An 18,508-nucleotide genomic window follows, 5' to 3' on the forward strand; every position below is an offset into this window, starting at 1 on the left:
TCCAGCAATTGTGTCCTTGCATCTGTAACACATTCCTGTTGTTGGCCTGGGGTGGGTAGGTTATTGCTAATTTTTGTCTCTGTGACAGCAGATCTCCTAGAGCTATTAAACATAGTCTATCCGAATGGATTAAACCAGTCGCAGACCTGAAAATTTGGCTTTTATATATTGTTTATGATCTAACTACAGTCAATGGCCTCATTGTGTAAAGGTATTCTTACTTCTTCACAATGTCCCTTGTATTTAAAAGTACATATTATCCTACATTCCAGCATGCCTTTTTAATTCAGTGATCAATAACTGCTTTTATTGATTGTTACCAGCATTTTAGGTGAAGTTCTCAATATAAAGCTTTCAGGCACTGTTCACAAGAGATTAAATTCTTGGGTGTCAGTGTAAATATCATGAGAGGCTCCATCTTACTGCTAGCTTTTTCTAGCAGAATTCTAGCATGTGAGGATAGCTAATATTAAATAGAATATGTAACCTGAATCTCTTGTCATTGAACACTTAGCTGAAAAACATTTGAATACAGTTAAGACTGCCTAGTCAACCAGGGTGTTTAATTAAAAAAAACAAAAACAAAAAAAAAAACCTCCCACTGTGTCAGACCTCTGCTTATAACATCTACTAAACAAGATTTAATACTACTATGGACAAAGTCTTTAAAGTAATGAAGGGCAGCTAAGCCATTGCAGTATACAGCAGTCATGCTTTGTGTGTTCCTGCTGCCTGTTAAGTATAGGGATAAGTATGTGCTCCAGCACAGCTCTGTAAAATTGCCAGGAGAAAGTACCAGCCCAGGCACAATCTACTTGCCTGCCGTTTGCTATAGTTGAAAATTTTCATCCTAAAACATTTCATTCTTGCAAGATAGTGGATTGTGTGAGACCAATATAAGTGGCTCATACATGGTAACCTTTAGTATGTGGCAGTAAAGTTAAACGATGTTTTAGAGCTGGCATCTGCTGTACCTCTTCTCTGTCCTTTCTCTTCATTTAGTGTTAGGCTAGTAGTTCAGGAGTGATCTGCAGGGGTGAAGAATTAATGCTTTATATGTAGACATTTGCTGCAGAAATATGACTGGCCTTGCCAGGAGTTCTATCCTGATTGCAGTCATTGCATCTGGTAAAGTGCTTGTCTAAGGTAGTAACTACCTAAGCGTCTTCTACAGTAACCTCTGCCACTTTTCCATAAGTAGTAAGGTGGGACTAAGGAGGAAATCTGTTACTTGGTTAAGGGATGTTCTGGACAGTCTACCAGTGTATTTACTGTGGCATGATTGTTCTAAAATGTTTTGGCAATGCTTGTTCTTTCATTCAAGCAGTGCAGTTTTATTAGAGTTTGAGAAAAGCACAACTGTAACTAGAAATGCTACCAGTGGCAATGAGGGCCTGGCATCTGTATGCAGACTAATGAAAGTTAATGGGCGTTCTTAAATGTGGACTTAATCCAAATTTTTTGTACAATGGTGCCTGGACTTAGATGTCTAAAAAGGATTTAGAGGCCTAAAGTGGTATGATTTTAAGTGCTGAACATTTCCACTCTTATTGACATCAGTGGGGACTGCAGCCCCTCTGAAAAATCCAGTTGCTTAGATGGCTAAAGTATTTAGGTACCTAACTCAAGGTGTCTTGGTTCAAAAATGTAGGCCTTGTCAAATCCCAGAGTGCTGTTCTGAGGGAGGAAATAAAGGAAATGACTAAGCTCTCTCTTTTTTCTTTTTTTTTTTTTTTTTTTTTACACACTAATTTATAACTCTTGCCATCTCTGTTGCTACCTCCTTTCTTCCTTTGTGCTGCTTGAATTAGCCCTGACCTGGCTTCATCTGAGGTAGTTTCTGAGGAACCAGCTGATACTGTGCATGATGCTGATGAGCTTATTCACAAGTAAGCAATACTAAAATCTTGCGAAGATGGGCGACTTCCAGAGCATTATCACGAAATAATCAAAAATCATAAAGCAAGGGATTAAACTAAGTATTAACCCACTATTTTTCAAAGTGGCCAGTGTTTTTTCTAGACATGCAGTAAGACTGGTAATGCACAGAGCTGGTTATAAATGCTGTGTTGCATATGCTATATACTCAGTCACAACTTTGCAAGTGCAGCTCAGTGCTCCCCTGCAATACCACATGCTGCTTTAAAGCTAGGCCTCTCTTCATCAGTGTTAGTTGTATGCCACATTTTACAATCATTTGGGGTTGAGAACAAATGTAATTGGGGATTAGATAGGCATAGCCAAGGGTATTGGTATTGCAAGTGCACTTTGTTCAAGTGCTTCGTAGGTGAAACACTGAATTGAAGTTCATTAATCCACTAGATTAATGCTGGATTGAAAAATCTATTGCCTGGTCCTTGTATAGCATGTTTGCGTGTCTTGGTTTCCTCCCTGTTTTCGTTTTAAGCATAACATTGAAATAAACTTGAATAGTTAAAATAATGATACATTGCAAGGAAGGTGTGGGCTAGAATATAAATTCATTTGCGTTAAATTTACAATTTTTCTGTTGTCTGTCCTTTTTACTGACTACTTCAAAGCACTTGGGCCCACAGTTCTCTTCTTTATGCTGACCACAAGACCTTTAAATTCCATGGCTTTGATTGCTTTGTAATAATTTGTCTTGCAGTTAAAATATAAACTCTTATCTTTCAAATGTGCCTATCTTTCTCTAGGTTTGTATGTAAAAATAATGGAGTTTTGTTTGAAAATCAGCTGCTACAGATTGGACTGAAATCTGAATTTCGACAGAACTTGGGTAAGACCAATAATTTTATATGTTTTGAATAGATCTGGTAGTTAACGTGGTGCTAACTTCCCTGTTGTATCAACAGCAATGTCAGCACAGAATTGGGAATAAACCTTGTTAGTTAAAAATGGTTATTTTGTTAATTTACTGGTGACAAATTTTCTAAACATCTAAAGTGGATCAAATTTGAGGCCTAACCTTCGTAAGGAACCCTTTTTGTGTTGATGGTGGAAAACAGTTGTCTTAGGCTGTAGAGTAGTCATAGCCTATGTCAGCAAAAGTTACGTCACTCGGGTGTGAATACCCCCCCCCCCCGCGCAACATAAATTACACCAACATAAGTGCTCGGGTATGTGCATACAACTCTGTGTTGGCGGGAGAGCTTTATGCTGACGGGAGAGAGCTCTCCCGTCGGCGTAGAGCATCTTCATCAGACGCGCTGCGGAAAGACAGCTGTATCTGTACAGCTGCCCCGCTGAAACGCTGTACATATAGACACAGCCTTAGACTCTTGCTCCAGATATAGTCAGTAGACTTACTTAATGTTCTGTGCTATACTTGAGGATTTTATAATTAAATGTTTTTACCTATTTTTTTCCAGGTCGGATGTTTATATTTTATGGTAACAAGACTTCCACTCAGTTCTTGAATTTTACTCCAACACTAATCTGTTCAGATGAACTTCAGTCAAATATCCTTGATTTAATTGATCCGCCTCATGCGAGTAGTAGTGTATGCACCTGACCATTACATATATCAAATGCAAAAATAAACAAGAATAAAGAAATATTTTGGCTAATGCAATAGCTGCTAGATTGAAAGTCTGATACCTCACAAGATGAGGAAGTTGGCACTTCTGTGTCTTAAAAATACAACCTTTTGGTGTCAGATTTTGCTAAATAAATTTTTCTACACTATGGCTCTAGAAAAAATACTACACATTGTAGTATTGTGTAGGATTTGTATAGAGATATCTTTTTGTTGGGAGAAGTTACCTAATGCGCTTTTGGCAAGATACATTGTATTGCATGGGCAAAGTTGCAAAGTACCAGCTTCCAGGAGAAAAAAGGAGCATATTAAAACCAGATATTTGATTAGAATAGAATATCAGGGTTGGAAGGGACCTCAGGAGGTCATCTAGTCCAACCCCCTGCTCAAAGCAGGACCAATCCCCAATTAAATCATCCCAGCCAGGGCTTTGTCAAGCCTGACCTTAAAAACCTCTAAGGAAGGAGACTCCACCACCTCCCTAGGTAACGCATTCCAGTGTTTCACCACCCTCCTAGTGAAAAAGTTTTTCCTAATATCCAACCTAAACCTTCTCCACTACAACTTGAGACCATTACTCCTTGTCCTGTCCTCTTCTACCACTGAGAATAGTCTAGAACCATCCTCTGTGGAACCACCTCTCAGGTAGTTGAAAGCAGCTATCAAATCCCCCCTCATTCTTCTCTTCCACAGACTAAACAATCCCAGTTCCCTCAGCCTCCCACAATTAAATTGTGATTAATTTACCACAGAGCTATTATCTATTGCCAACTTTAGTTTTAGGCCTCTCTGCTGGTACTGAAATGGTTTTAACTCTTTGGTACCAACAGAGTTAATTAAAATTTAATCACAAAATACACTGCGAGTTAAAAGGGAATAAGTCAAATTAGACAAATGCAAACTAAATGAGGATTTTTAAACAATGCAAGCTAATGTGGAGAGATTATTCACTGCTGTTTAAAATATTTGTTGCACAACCAAAACAATCACTTTTAAGCAGTTAGTAGAAGTCTAGCAATGGATTTTGATTATATACTTGATAGTATCAAAGAAAATAAGGGTGCTTTATTAAAAATTCCATGAATATAGCATGTGGTAAAGTAATCAGTTTGCACATCACAACATTGCTTGGTTAGTTTGCTGAAGTCAACTTGGAAGCTACAAGAAATGTAGTTAAGCCTTTGGTTATTAACTAAAGATCTTGATGCTAAAATATATATTTTTGGCAGGCAAACTCTCTTTAAAAATGTGGTTGTAATTAAACCTCTTCATTCTTCAGAAATGGCTAGATTGACTTCCTCCTTGCTTTCCCCATGAATTGAAAATATTTGTTTTGCTTGGTCTAGCTTTTGTAAGTGGTAACTTCCACCGAGACCACTTATGCTTGTGGATACAATGAAACAATTCATAAATCCTTTAAAAAAAATATTAATGGAATTTTAACGATAGAGTTTAACTGATAAGGCCTAGTGCATGCACTATATAGTATTTTACAGACATTAACGTAACACTGAAATTGTACTTACGTCTTAATGACCTACCACTATTACAAGTAATGCCTAAAATTACTAAACTGAAAGATTATATGGAGAGAGGTTTTTTTCAAATTACTTTGCACCCTTGACATCACTGTAAGGTTAATTTACTGTTTCACCATAGTCAGGTGCCATTCTTCTTGTGAGCCTTTGTGGTAACGAAGGGGAGGGGCAACAAATGAAACAAAAATTAAGACTTTTCTTTTAAATTATTGCTGATCCTCTTAGTGCCATGTGTTGTGAAAGCAATAGGGAAATCAGAGAAGTCTCAAACTTTAGAATAAATTGAAACAAGTCCATGGTATTAACATTAGTCCCAGCAAATATATTCCAAAATAAAATTTAAATTTTGTTGGAAAAAAGCTTCATAACGTACTTATGAGTCTGCCTTTCCTCTCATATGGAAAGACAATATGGTGTAAATTTTAGTGCCTTTGTTGAAAATTTTTCAGGTAGGTGAACAGTACTGTGCATTAGTAGAATCATATTAGTAAAAATGAAAAAAAAAAAGAATAAATGCATATTAGTAAAGACTGAATAGCTGAATGAGAAATGCAAAGGAATTGGATAGTTGGATAAAGAGGAGAATAACATGAGATATATCAAAAGATAAGAGCCTTCAATTAAAGAAAAGGTGACCAATACAACTGTTAAGGACAAAAATAGACAATATTTGACCAACCCTAAAGACAAGAACGAGAGACAGTGAGAATATATCAAGGGACTATATGGTGCGATAGGCCTGAAAAACCTTTGCTAGAGATTAATTAAGTCCATGAGTAATGGATGAAGAAATCTTGGCATCAATAAAAAGACTTCAGAATGGAAAAGCACTAGATTGTGATGGAATACTGGCTGAATTGTTAAAGCATAGGGGATGAAGACTTGAAAGCCCAGTCAGAGGTAATGAAGAATATATTTAAGACTGGAGAATTGCCAGAATACTTCAGGTTTCAGAATAGCAGCCATGTTAGTCTGTATTTGCAAAAAGAAAAGGAGTAATAGTGGCACCTTAGAGACTAACCAATTTATTTGAGCATAAGCTTTGCTCAAATAAATTGGTTAGTCTCTAAGGTGCCACTAGTACTCCTTTTCTTTTTTCAAAATATTTCAGTACCTTACGTATCCAAACTGCAAAAAAAGACCACTGCTATGGATAGTAAAGACTACAGAACAATCACATTCCTCTAAGGGGAGAAAAGAGAAAACAAAACCCATGGCAGTGTGTCTGAGTCTGGGGCTACATACCCTGAGGGTATGTCTACACTGCAATGTAAATCGGGTCTTTGGGCCCTAGGCTTGTGAACATTGTGTTTCCAAGCCTGTACTTGAGCATCTACACTGCATTGTAAACCTGGGCTTAAAGTTGCTTGATCTGGGTCGCACATTCATACTGCACTACAGACATTCTGACTTGGGTCTGCGGCTTGAACTGCATCCACGCTGCAAAATGACAGGGTTTGGACCTGAGGCCCAGTGGGGTTCCTGAGTCCTTGCTGACCCAAGTCAGTGATTTGTGTGTGGATGGAAGGGGAGCTTGACATCAAACCTGTGCCAGAGCCTGGGCTAAGTGTGCAGTGTAATTATATTTCTAAATATTTTTGTGAGTTGTTCAAGACCTAATACAAGGAAAGATTGAAAAGGAAAGAAGTGATCAATAATACTGCTTCAGACGTGGAAATGGCATGATAAACACCATTATGAACTTGAATCTCATATTAGAAAGATCATTTGAAATGGGGAACACAGTATAGTTGTGTTTTATTGACTTCCAAAAAGCATTTGACAGAATCTCCTGCTACAAATTACTCAATATATTAAGATCTGTAGGGATTGATAGATACAAAATGTGAGTAAAAATGAGTATCCCTAGCAGTTTAGAATTACCATCTACAGCATATAAGACTTGTTTGGACATCTTGTGTTTGCATACATTGCATGTACTCTATGCAGTGTTTAATACTCTTCAAGGGTTACTAGAAAAAGTGGTCTCTTACTATCTTGAATCTGTACATTGGTATGGTGCTTGAAAAATTATCCACATAACATCTTGTTAGTGTTGTGGTGTTTCACAGGGACATTTAACTTACCGGTGAAAGTTCGTCCTGTCCCGTCCCGTCCCCCCCCAGTGGCCAGTTTATCCATATGAAGGTGTAAATCTATATTTAAAGCCAATGGTAATGATTAAAAGCACAATCAATTTTTTTCCTGTGAATTGGTTTCCTTAACAACCTCTCACGCCTGAACCTGCAAACAAAGCCAGTGGACCCGACAGTGGATGGGGGCGCTCAGGTGCAGCAAGTTGTGAATATTGAGTGCATATCAGACTTCATGGAAGCTCCAATCCTAAACATTCAATTCAGGTAAAAGATGTTTTGTTTTTGTTTTGTTGTTTTTTTAGTTGAATTTGTTTGGTGTTTGAAGTAAAGCTTAGCACAGACATGGACTTCGGCATTGACTTCTGAATCTAAAAATGCATTGGAAGCACAGAAGAATTAAAAGGTACTCTGGACAGGGGAATTGCCTGAGGGCTTGTTCTAACAAGTTGCTAAAGGCCTTCAACTTAGAAAGACAAGGTGGGTGAGGTGATATCTTTTATTGGATCATCAGCTATGGGTGAAAGACAAGCTTTTGAGCTACACAAAACTCTTTCAGGTTTGGAAAAGGCACTCAGTGTCACAACTAAATACAAGGTGGAAGAGACTGTTTAGCATAAATAGTTAACACATACTCAGAAACCCTTCAAGGTGGAGTGCCCTGCTAAACCTCTCCAGCTGTATGACCAAAAAGAAGGGTTAGTGGGTTACAGTTTGTTGTAATAAGCCATGAATCTTTAAAGGTGTTGCACAAGTTTTCTCTGAGGACAAGGACTGAGGGGTTAGATATGGAAAGATCGTTTTGTAAGTGGTGTTTGCCCACTGGGGATGTGGTGTTTTGTCTTTTATCATTTTCTGAGATAGGTTATTTGAGAACATAGAGATTGTCTGGTTTCACCCACATCGTTGTTACTGGGGCACATAATGCACTAGATAAAGTATACCATATGTTGTGATAGTTTGTGTAGGACCCAAGGATTTTGAAAGGTGTGTTGGGGGGGTATTGATCATTGTAGCAGTGGAGATATGTCTGCAGGTTTTGCATCTGTTCTGGCAGGGTGTGGTGCGACTTTGAGTTCGTGAGTCCTGGTCTGTGGGGAACTTGCTACTGATAATGAGCTTGGTGAGGATGGGAGATTTGTTTTGAAGGCCAGAAAAGTGGGTTTGGAAAAGATTTCTTTCAGGATGTGGTCCACACACTTGATCGTTACTGTCATAAATATAAAGGGAAGGGTAACCACCTTTCTGTATACAGTGCTATAAAATCCCTCCTGGCCAGAGGCAAAATCCTTTCACCTGTAAAGGGTTAAGAAGCTAAGGTAACCTTGCTGGCACCTGATCCGAAATGACCAATGAGGGGACAAGATACTTTCAAATCTGGAGTTGGGGACAAAAGGTTTTGTCTGTCTGTGTGATACATTTGCCGGGAACAGGTCAAGGATGCAAGCTTTCCAACTCCTGTAGAGTTAATAAGTAAGTTAGTAGCTAGAAAATGCGTTAGGTTTGCTTTGTTTTTTGGCTTGTAAATTCGTTGTGCTGGAGGAAACGTGTATTCCTGTTTTTTGTGTCTTTTTGTAACTTAAGGTTTTGCCTAGAGGGATTCTCTCTGTTTTGAATCTGATTACCCTGCAAGATTATGTTCCATTCTGATCTTACAGAGTTGTTCTCTTATCTTTTTTTGTTCTTCTGATAAAGTTCTGTTTTTTAAGAATCTGACTGGGGTTTTTTGGGCGTTAAAAATCCAAGGCTGGTTTTGTGCTCATCTTGTTTGTTCTCAAGCCTCCCCAGGAAAGGGGGGGTAAGGGCTTGGGGGGATATTTTGGGGGAAGACATCTCCAAGTGGTCTCTTCCCCTGCTCTTTGTTTAAGTCGCTTGGTGATGGCAGTGTACCAGGTTTTTAACCTAAGCTGGTTCCCAAGGCAAGAAAGAAACCTGTGACTTGGGGAAATTTTAACCTAAGCTGGTAAGAATAAGCTTAGGGGGGTCTTTCATGCGGGTCCCCACATCTGTACCCTAGAGTTCAGAGTGGGGAAGGAACCGTGACGGTTAAGTTGATTGCTTCTGGAAAAAAAATTGACTGTGAAATCCTGAACAAAAATCACATCCACCACAATCACTCCACCACCAATAGGACAGCAATGTAGTCCCTGAAAACCAATGCCAAGACAAAGGGGTCCCATCATACTTCTCAACCATGATAACTATGTCAGCGAGGCCGACCAACAACTCTCCGACACCACCTACTACAAAGAACTTGAAGACCCCACACCACAGTTCACCCAGGAATTTAAGGTTATCATACAATCCTTCTCCAAACAACTCTAAGAGAAACTCTACAACCTCATCCCCCACGAATCTACTCCAGGGACCTCACAGGCTCCCAGAACTAGGCTCAAACCTGAGCCTGAATATTTACACTGCAATTAAACGGCTCCTTAACCCGAGTCAAATGACACAGGCTAGCCGTGGCTTTTTAATTGAAGTGTAGACATATCCTCGGAGTACCTTTCCCAGAAAAAAGAGCTCTGTGTAGCTCAAAACCTTCTCTTTCACCAACAGACATTGGTCCAGTAAAAGATAATACCTCACCCAGCTTGTCTCTCTAATATCATGGGACCAACACAGCTACAACAACACTGTTGTATTCAACTCAAATAGTCATTCTTTGGAGCAGTGTGATAGGTAACTTCTAACTGAACAGGTGACCATAGTTCTCACTTATCTTTCCATTTTATTCAATAAGGTTGAACTCTAGATTGCTATTCAATACAGAAAGGAAGTTTCCCTACATGAAAGCTGAAGATTAACTTCTTGTCCAGAAACATTTTCATGATACAATGGAATTTTTTAAATTTGTTTTCTACAGTACTTACAGCCAATACATGTGCTCCCAGAATATTCCAATGAAAATCTAAAAGTGAAACTTAGTAGAAGCTGTCTGCTATTTTTCTGGGTCCAAGCTGAGTGAAATGCAAAACAGTGACCAGGCAACATGAACTGTAAAGTAAATTCAGTTTTAATAATACCTTGACTTACCCAAGGTGATGGTTCTTAATATAAATGAGAATGTGTTAAACATGATTAACCTAAGTGTCAATTTAAGAGTTACCCTGAAATGACTGTATGCAGGTCATTAATTGAGATGCTGGCTGCTAGGAGTTGTTTAATAAAGGAGGGTGTCAGAGTTTCTCCTCACCTAACTGTGTAATCTTCATATAAGCAAATATCAAAGCAAGAAGGTATATTATAGGTGAGTATTTCAACTCAGGCGTTCCACGTTTCTTAAAGCGTCTTTTTAAAAAATACAAAGAACAAAAACTTTTATCATCAGAACTGTTGGGGGAGGAGGATTTAAAACAGTTGCCTGTTACATCTTGATGCTGTGAAATTTTTTTAGGCAATATATCCTGTTCCCAGTTTTTAGTATTTAAGAAGAATGTTAAAGATGCATGGAAAAGAAATGCACATGGTAACAGTGTTTAGATGGCTGTTTTAGGCAAATTGTTCAAATAAGGAATAGACATTGTTCAGTCATGCCTACTTAGTAATTTAAACATTAAGATTATCAGTCTTATAAAGGCGAGATGCTAGCTTTGCATTATCTTGATCTAAAATGGTGGTATTTTGCATTGGTGTATTTATTTCCATAGAAATAAATCTGTTCACCCTCTTGTGGTTTATAGTGAGATTGTACCTTTTGAAATGTCTACATGCATGTTTCCACTAAAGCGTAAACCTGATTAATGATTTATCTATTGATTATTTTTGTACAGGTTTGCTATTGTTCCATTCATTCTGTTGCTGCGGATGAATATTAATATTTTTACATGTAGAAAGCCACAGTTTTAAAATAAGCAGTAACCGATACTACTATTGCTGTTTACTTTGCTTTTTCTCCATTACAATTGGGCTTAATACATGGAAGGCTGCAGTTGTTGAGTCCATTCTCAATGTTTATTTGGTTGGCATTATCTAAAATGGCAGCACTCTAAATGTGGACTTATACTCCAGTTCAGATTCATGGAATTCTTATTGAGGTGTTGATGTATTTAACTATTTCTGCCTTCATACGCATCTAAAATGAGTTATTTCTAAACTTCTATTTTCATAAGTACAAATGCTTGTCTTTTCTCCCACCTATTGCCCCTCCAAAAAGGAGTTTATAATCAATAGTCTGAGTCTAAGGTATATTTACTTCAGAATTCTTTGTATTCTGTGTGAAATAGTGAATGGACCTTTGATAAGGCAATATAATTATTATGCTGTCTGGAGTGGCTCATGACTGAGAATGCCGACCTCAGGGCAGACTGTCGAAAGCAGGGCAGACACCCCAAACTGATGGTATGTTCTGTAATTAGATTTCACCAACTCACTAACAAATGTGAACTCCTAGATCACTGTAACAGTTCTACCATAGAGTCACAAACAGTCCCCTGGGGCTCTCCAGTCTCTTGTCACATTGGCAAGCTGGACTTAGTGATAAACAGTCATTTATACCAAAAAATCACAAAATATTCAGGTTGCTTCCAGTCCTAGGAGATCTGTCACTTACCCCAGATCAATTTTTACCTTAGATCTCATGCCAAAGACAACACCTGCAGCCAATCCTGTAATTAACTAAAGATTTATTAGCTAGGAAAAAGAAATGATTTATTTACAGGTTAAAACAAGCAAGCATATAAACACAAATGAGTTTCAGTCTGTGATTCAAAAGGGGTCAGATGTAGTAATCTGTCAGCATTTAATGTCTTTAGGGCTGAACCCAGGTCGACCCTGGGGATCTCTGTTTTTTGTTTCGTAGCTCCAGTCCTTGTGAGAGTCCATACAGCAAAGAGATGAAAAATTTTCATGTCATCTGTTTTTATTTCCCTCTTCCAACATTCAAATAGATGGCCGGAGGCCGTATGTACATACTTGAAGATGCGTGGATGAGGCAATTAACAAAGCTTTTTTTCTATGATGGCCCACTTAATTTTTGATAGCCCTTCTGAATGGGCAGTGGGAGCTACTATTCCCATCTGAATTCACACATTCAAAGCAGGCATTTTTATAATTATAAAACACTTACGTTTTACCTTGCAGTGTGGAATACAGACATTACAAGTGAGATTAATGCATACAGCAATTTACAGTAATTTCATCGCTTCTAAGCTTTAATTACATGCTTATAAGACTAATATCTGTTTTGAACAAAACTAGCGTATAGGTGAACTGCTTTGTTTTCCAGCTATGAGTTTCAGTTCTTAGCTAACGCCTACGGCCTTGGCCAGAACTGGCACTTGGTTTACCAGCGTCACAGTATCTTTCAGTGTTTCACTTCTTTTCTGAAATTGGTTCTGAAATACAGTCCTATAATTCATCATAACTTGTACCACATTTTCTCTTTATTCCTCATGCAGATATGGGGGAACATTTCAAAATATTTCAGTAAAACTACCAATCACACTGAACAAATTTTTCCAACCCACGGAGATGGCCTCTCAAGACTTCTTCCAGCGTTGGAAACAACTGAGCAAGTAAGATTTGAACCCAGATGGTGAATTTCTCAGTGAAAGGGCTGTGTTGAATAATGTCTAGCTTAGTGGTGCTTCATTTCCAATTACTTATATCAAATACTTCAATATAAGTAAATACTGCTGTTGAACTTCAGCACTCTACCAGCCATGCTCTTGTGTTATATATTTTTATAGCATGATACTAACTTGTATGTTTCTCACAGTCCTCAGCAAGAAATGCAGAACATCTTTAAAGCAAAGCATCCAATGGATACAGAGATCACAAAGGCAAAGGTAGGTAACTGTGTGGTATTTTAACAGACGGATTTCAGATTTGGAGCAGTGGCATTAACAAATGTAATGATTCTATTGATGCTGACATTTTATTTTGTCCCTCTTTTTTTTTCTTCGGGGCATTTGAGTCTTGCTGCTTTGGCATGAACACATTGCAAATTAGTCAGTGAGGTAATTGCACTTAGCAGCATGGAAATATCTGTAGGATTTCCATAGGTCTTAATCCAGTTTGATTTATTTCTAAAAGTTCTAGAGCTTGTTGTGAAGAACATTGAAATGGTTTTTACTGAAATGTGAACTTCATTCATGAAATTGAATTGGAGGGAACTTCAAAGCCTACTCTCTACTAGAGCTACTAAAAAAACCCCTAGATTTTAAAAATGTTTTTCATGTAAGTGTTTCCTTTTTGTCAAAATGTTTTGACTAAATCTACCTGGTCAAAAAGCAGGGTGAAAACTGACTCTTTGTTGACATGGTGAAATAAGAAAACTTTCAACCAGCCCCTCCTTTTTTTACCATTCATACCCTGTTTATCGCTCAACTGTTTGCTGTTATACTTGTATATTCCGTGAAATCCTATTAACATGATTAAATATTCCAGTGAAAACTTCACTGCATACCATCTGGCAACTTGAGTTAAAATCTGGCTAATCATCAGATAGGGTGATGAATATCTGTTAGCCGTTTAGCATGGGAGGTGTGTCAATATGGGGCAGTTTTGGGCCACTCTAGTTCAGTGCCCCTTCACCGTACATCCATTTTTATAATGTTTTTGTAAAGAAAACGTAACTGACTGGATTGCTTTGTATACTTTCTATGCGAGACTTCCTGTATAAGTTGAAGTTCCTTGTTTGAATTCCCTTATTTACTAAAAGCAAGCAAATTAATATTGTACATTCAGACATTGCTATCTCAATGATCCATATCTGTTTGCTCAGAAAGAGACCATGTTAAGCTTACCGTGCTGCCAAAGAAATAGAGCTGAACTATAACTCCAGATATAGAATCTGCTCTCAAACTTAGGAAAGTTCTAATTCTGATTATTAATCATGTTTATTACAGTACTGCCTATGGACAAGCAAGATCAGGACCCTCCACTGTCCTGAACACTGTACAAAGAATAGCAGACAGTCCCTGCCCTGAAGAGCTTACAATTTAAATAAACAAACAAGCCAGAGGGCAGGGGAAAGGGCTAGAGCATGCAAGCAGAGTGTGATAGTGGCAAGCATCATGTTCCATTGAGTCTTTTGTGGTGCTAAATGCATCAACACCTCAATAAGAATTCCATGAATCTGAACTGGAGTATAAGTCCACATTTAAAGTGCTGCCATTTTAGATAGTGCCGACCAAATAAACGTTGAGAATGGACTCACAACTGCAGGTCCCATGTATTAAGCCCAAGTGTAATGGAGAAAAAGCAAAGTAAACAGCAGTAGTAGTATCTGTTACTGCTTATTTTAAAACTGGGGATGGGGTTTAGTTAAGAGGTGATTAAATGGAAAGACCGTGAAAGGAAGAGGGGCTAGGGGAAATGGAGCAGGTGAGGAGGAGGAGAGGAAGGTATGAGGGACAGGTGTGGAGAAAAGACTTAAATGTCTGAATCCAGAGAACTCAGACCCCTCATCCTATTTATAAGTGTTGCTACTACTTGAGTGCCAAACAAGTTTATCTTCAAAGTTCAGTTTGTGGTATAGGAGCAGTGTTCAGATGTCAGAATTCCTATGCTACTATTGCTGCTGTGAAAAGGCTGTTTCATGAGCATTCTTGGACACTTTTTGTACTTTTGTCTTCCTGCCCCTGCAGTGTCTCTAAACCAAGTCTTTGGGTTTTCTTTGATAGATCATTGGCTTTGGCTCTGCCCTCCTTGAAGAGGTCGATCCCAACCCTGCTAATTTTGTTGGTGCTGGTATAATACACACAAAAACTACCCAGATTGGATGTTTGCTGCGTCTTGAACCCAACCTTCAGGCACAGGTACCTACTTTTGTATTTGCAAGTTAAATATAAGTTCCGGTTTACAGAAACAGAATAAAACTTATCTTACCAACGTTTCTGACTAAACATGCCTTGTGCTTTTTATTAAAAATAACATGCAATAGAAGTAGTTATGTGATGTCTCAGACTCAGTTGTCAGTGTCAATAAACCCCAAATACGTTGAAAACCGAGGCAGCTGGTTCTGGCTTTGGCTTTCAGCAGGCTACTTTTCAGCTTTCCAAAGGCCTCCGCTGTTTTGCATGCATGCTCACGTGTTTTGTTACTCTGACATTCTTCCCTGGAAAATATACCATCCTATCATCAAACTACAACTCTCCTTATTGTACAGAGGACACTAAATTAATCTTAATAGTCTTTTGTATTTGTTTGATACCCCCTTGAAGGTTTAAAAGCTTCTTACTAAATTTTCCCTTCAACATCTTAGACAAAACTGATTTTTTTTTTGCCATCTCTGTTTCTAAATGAACGAAACATAGCTCTGTTTTGTTTACTACTTTGTGAATCAGCAGTGGAAGAATGCACATCTCTAGAAATAGTGTTTGCTTCTGTTGTAAAATCAAAGGGACTGAACATGATGACTGTGTTTTATGTTTCCTGGTGATATTGGAGTTGAAGAAAATCCATATTTTGGGGGGTTGTGTTGGTTCTCAGTGGGAATGAAATGTATTGCCTTGAGAATCCAGGTTTGGTTTACAAATCTCTGCTTCCCAAATTGATGGGGTTAGTGAGAATGCCTTTATTTGCTCTGAATCAATTCCTCCTCTTCCTGCTGCTGAGTGATCACTTAATGGGCTTTCAAGGATTGTCCATATTTCAGTACCAACGTATGGTAGCAGAGATTTGAAAATTCTAGATAGGTAGTTAAACAGGAAAAACTATTTATTTTAGAGCAGAGTTAGATCTGGGGAAATCCTAGTGGGAAAAGTACATTTAAACACCTTCAGAGCTCAGAGGACCTGTCCCCACAGACTTTCAGTATTATTTGTGCCTGAATAAAATTGTCAGTGTCTCACATGAAAATTACTAGCCATTGCTCATATCACAACTAAGTGGCACCTGTACTACTTTGTTACTTACTTTTTCTGATAAATCCATCTAAATGCAGACATGTTTCACTGTTGTCTTTATAATACATAAATTTCTTATGTGCTCTCTTTCAGATGTATAGACTCACACTACGAACAAGTAAAGAAACAGTATCTCAGCGATTATGTGAACTGCTGTCAGAACAGTTTTAATAGTAACAAGATGAGTCCAGTTTTGTTTCTCCATTTCTGCCATAGTTGTCCTCATCCTACTGCAAATAAATGTCTTGTACATCAGTGTCTGAGTACTGCAGCATTACCCACCACCAACTTCCAGCCTTAAAAGGACTTGTCCCTTTCATATGAAATTAAGGATGTAAAATGTATGGTATAAAATGACTTCTAGATATAAAAAAATCATGGCTTTTTAGCTTATGCTATATAAAGGGTGGGAGAGATGTCTATCTTAATTGTGCTCTATTTTTTTTTTGCCGAAGTTGGGCTTTTTAAAACTTAACTAAAGGGAAATGAGCTTACGCAAGTGTGATAACTCTGAGTATCTTCATTGAAATGCCACTGTAAATTGCTGGTAGCATGGTGCTTTAGTGCCTTTACTAAGTGCACCTTTCTGCTCTGAGCTAAAAGAAACCAAATGTAATGTCCAGTGAGCTTAATTCATATGTTAGCAGAAGGTCAGATTGACCAATCTGCAAGAAATTGATCCGACATTTCTGTTCTGGATTAAGATAGTCAGAAGTGACGTGAGTGGTTGACTGAACTCATGAGTGAAGTTTCTTAAAGGTTTTGGCATCAAGTTTGTGATGGGTAGAGAGGACAGATTCCAAGGTATGTTTTTAAATTTTGTTGTTCAGTCAGAGCACTGCCATATCACACACAGTAGAATATATTGCTTAGTCAGTGTAGCATTAATATTCAGTTGACTTCTACTGCACATGTAAAATTTTTTAGGACCAAAAATTTGAAAAGTTTAATATTCTCAACATCGCCCTTTAAACTAGCTTTGAGTTCAGTTTTTTTTCTCCTTTTTGCAGTACGGGACTCAGGAGGAATTTTTTTTTGCTTAGCAATTATTTATAATTCAATTGAGGAAGAGGAGGATGTAAGAAATCCAAAATGAATTGCGTGAAATGTCCTCCAGAGTCAATATTGGGTCATTCGTCTATGCACGTCTGTTTTTTCATCTTGAGGAAAGCACTACCTTAACTAGGCTTGGTTTTCCTGTTCTTAGTCAAATGGAGCAACTGAGGATAGGAAGGATGTCCATTTGATTTCTCTGTTCCCTGTCAGATTGTTCCTTGGTAATGCTGATTACATAGTTAACACTGCATCAGACATGGAGAGCAGGTTATGATCACATGATGCTGCAATAGAAAAAGAGAGGGTGGGGAGAAATCATCCTATCTGATCCTCAAGGCACAACATGTCCATCTGACTTTTTTTAAAAAATGAAGTACAGGATCTAATTTTAAACCATATTTTCTCAGATAACATTTGTTTAATCATGTGACCAAATTGTTGGGCAGTGAACAATTAATATTTGTACAGTTCCTTCTCTGCACTGCAGAGAAGCATAGTAGTGGTGAAAAGAATCTCCTATAGTCATGTCAGGTATGTGGGTTGGTTTCTTTTGAGGTGGGAGTAGAAAGGCTATAATTAGCTTTTACAGTGGTTTTCCTGACTCTATGCATTAATAGCTCATTGTTCTACAAGAGCAAAGATTTGCATCTTCTCTGAAGAAATCAAACATAATTATCTTATTTAGATCCTTCAGACTTTTAGATGCACCAAAGGTTACCTAAGCAGATCAAGCTCTGCAGTTAAGACAGCTGCTAATTCCCAGCCTATCAACAGTAGCGATGTGTGGGACAGATTTAATACAAAGGAGCGTGTCTGCCATCACTGGAGTCAAGTTACAAGCAACCCCTCATATTCAGACTGTAAAATTTCTCTTTGAGACAATATATACATCTCTTTGAGACATACTGTCTTACAGTATGTACATTTGTAACCAAGCACACCCTTACTATGATGGCTTGAGATGCAGTGCTAGTAAGATGTTGGAATTGCACACTAAATGAGGCTTCTGTTGCCATGCAGCACAATGCACTTGTGAGGAATTGGATTCTGCATGACTAAACATGCCTTGTGACTTCTTACTTTTTAGATGACTTAGGCAGTGGAACTGGATAGGTATTAACTTGGTTCAATCAAGGGCCAGTCATGTATTTTGAATGTAAGTTAAAAATGAAAGACAAAATCCTTCAGAAGTGACTAGTGATTGTGGATGCCACAGTTTTTGGGCGCTTAAGTTGAGATTGCTTACAGGGGCCAGATTTTCTGACAGTGTTGAGCACCCTCTGTCTGAAAATCAGGCCCCTTTAGGGTTTCCCAAGTTGGGCACCAACAAATCACTAGCCATTCTTTAAAACTTTTGACGTCTCCTGCAAACAAGTTTGGCTAGGTAAACTGAAGTACTGTACGAAACTACCTTCTGAATTTGGCAATTAAAAATAACGGACAGTAACTAGG

The 18,508-nt window shown here is 38.1% G+C and overlaps 1 protein-coding gene across 5 annotated transcripts in view; it reads left to right on the forward strand.

The window, feature by feature from the left end:
- Positions 1-18,026, forward strand: part of AP2A2 (adaptor related protein complex 2 subunit alpha 2) — a 119,302-nt gene extending 101,276 nt beyond the window's left edge. For 3 of the 5 annotated variants that reach the window (XM_074954811.1, XM_074954807.1, XM_074954808.1), the window contains exons 16-23: positions 1,812-1,889; positions 2,676-2,758; positions 3,351-3,440; positions 7,292-7,415; positions 12,548-12,664; positions 12,868-12,937; positions 14,777-14,911; positions 16,094-18,026. In XM_074954811.1, the coding sequence (XP_074810912.1) occupies positions 1,812-1,889; positions 2,676-2,758; positions 3,351-3,440; positions 7,292-7,415; positions 12,548-12,664; positions 12,868-12,937; positions 14,777-14,911; positions 16,094-16,171 (775 nt within the window). In that variant the 3' untranslated portion in view covers positions 16,172-18,026. The remainder of the gene's footprint in view (positions 1-1,811; positions 1,890-2,675; positions 2,759-3,350; positions 3,441-7,291; positions 7,416-12,547; positions 12,665-12,867; positions 12,938-14,776; positions 14,912-16,093) is intronic. The other 2 variants (XM_074954809.1, XM_074954810.1) reach the window with 1 other exon arrangement.
- Positions 18,027-18,508: the final 482 nt, after the last annotated feature.

The sequence above is a fragment of the Natator depressus genome, chromosome 6 (assembly GCF_965152275.1).
Source record: "Natator depressus isolate rNatDep1 chromosome 6, rNatDep2.hap1, whole genome shotgun sequence".
NCBI lineage: Eukaryota > Metazoa > Chordata > Testudines > Cheloniidae > Natator > Natator depressus.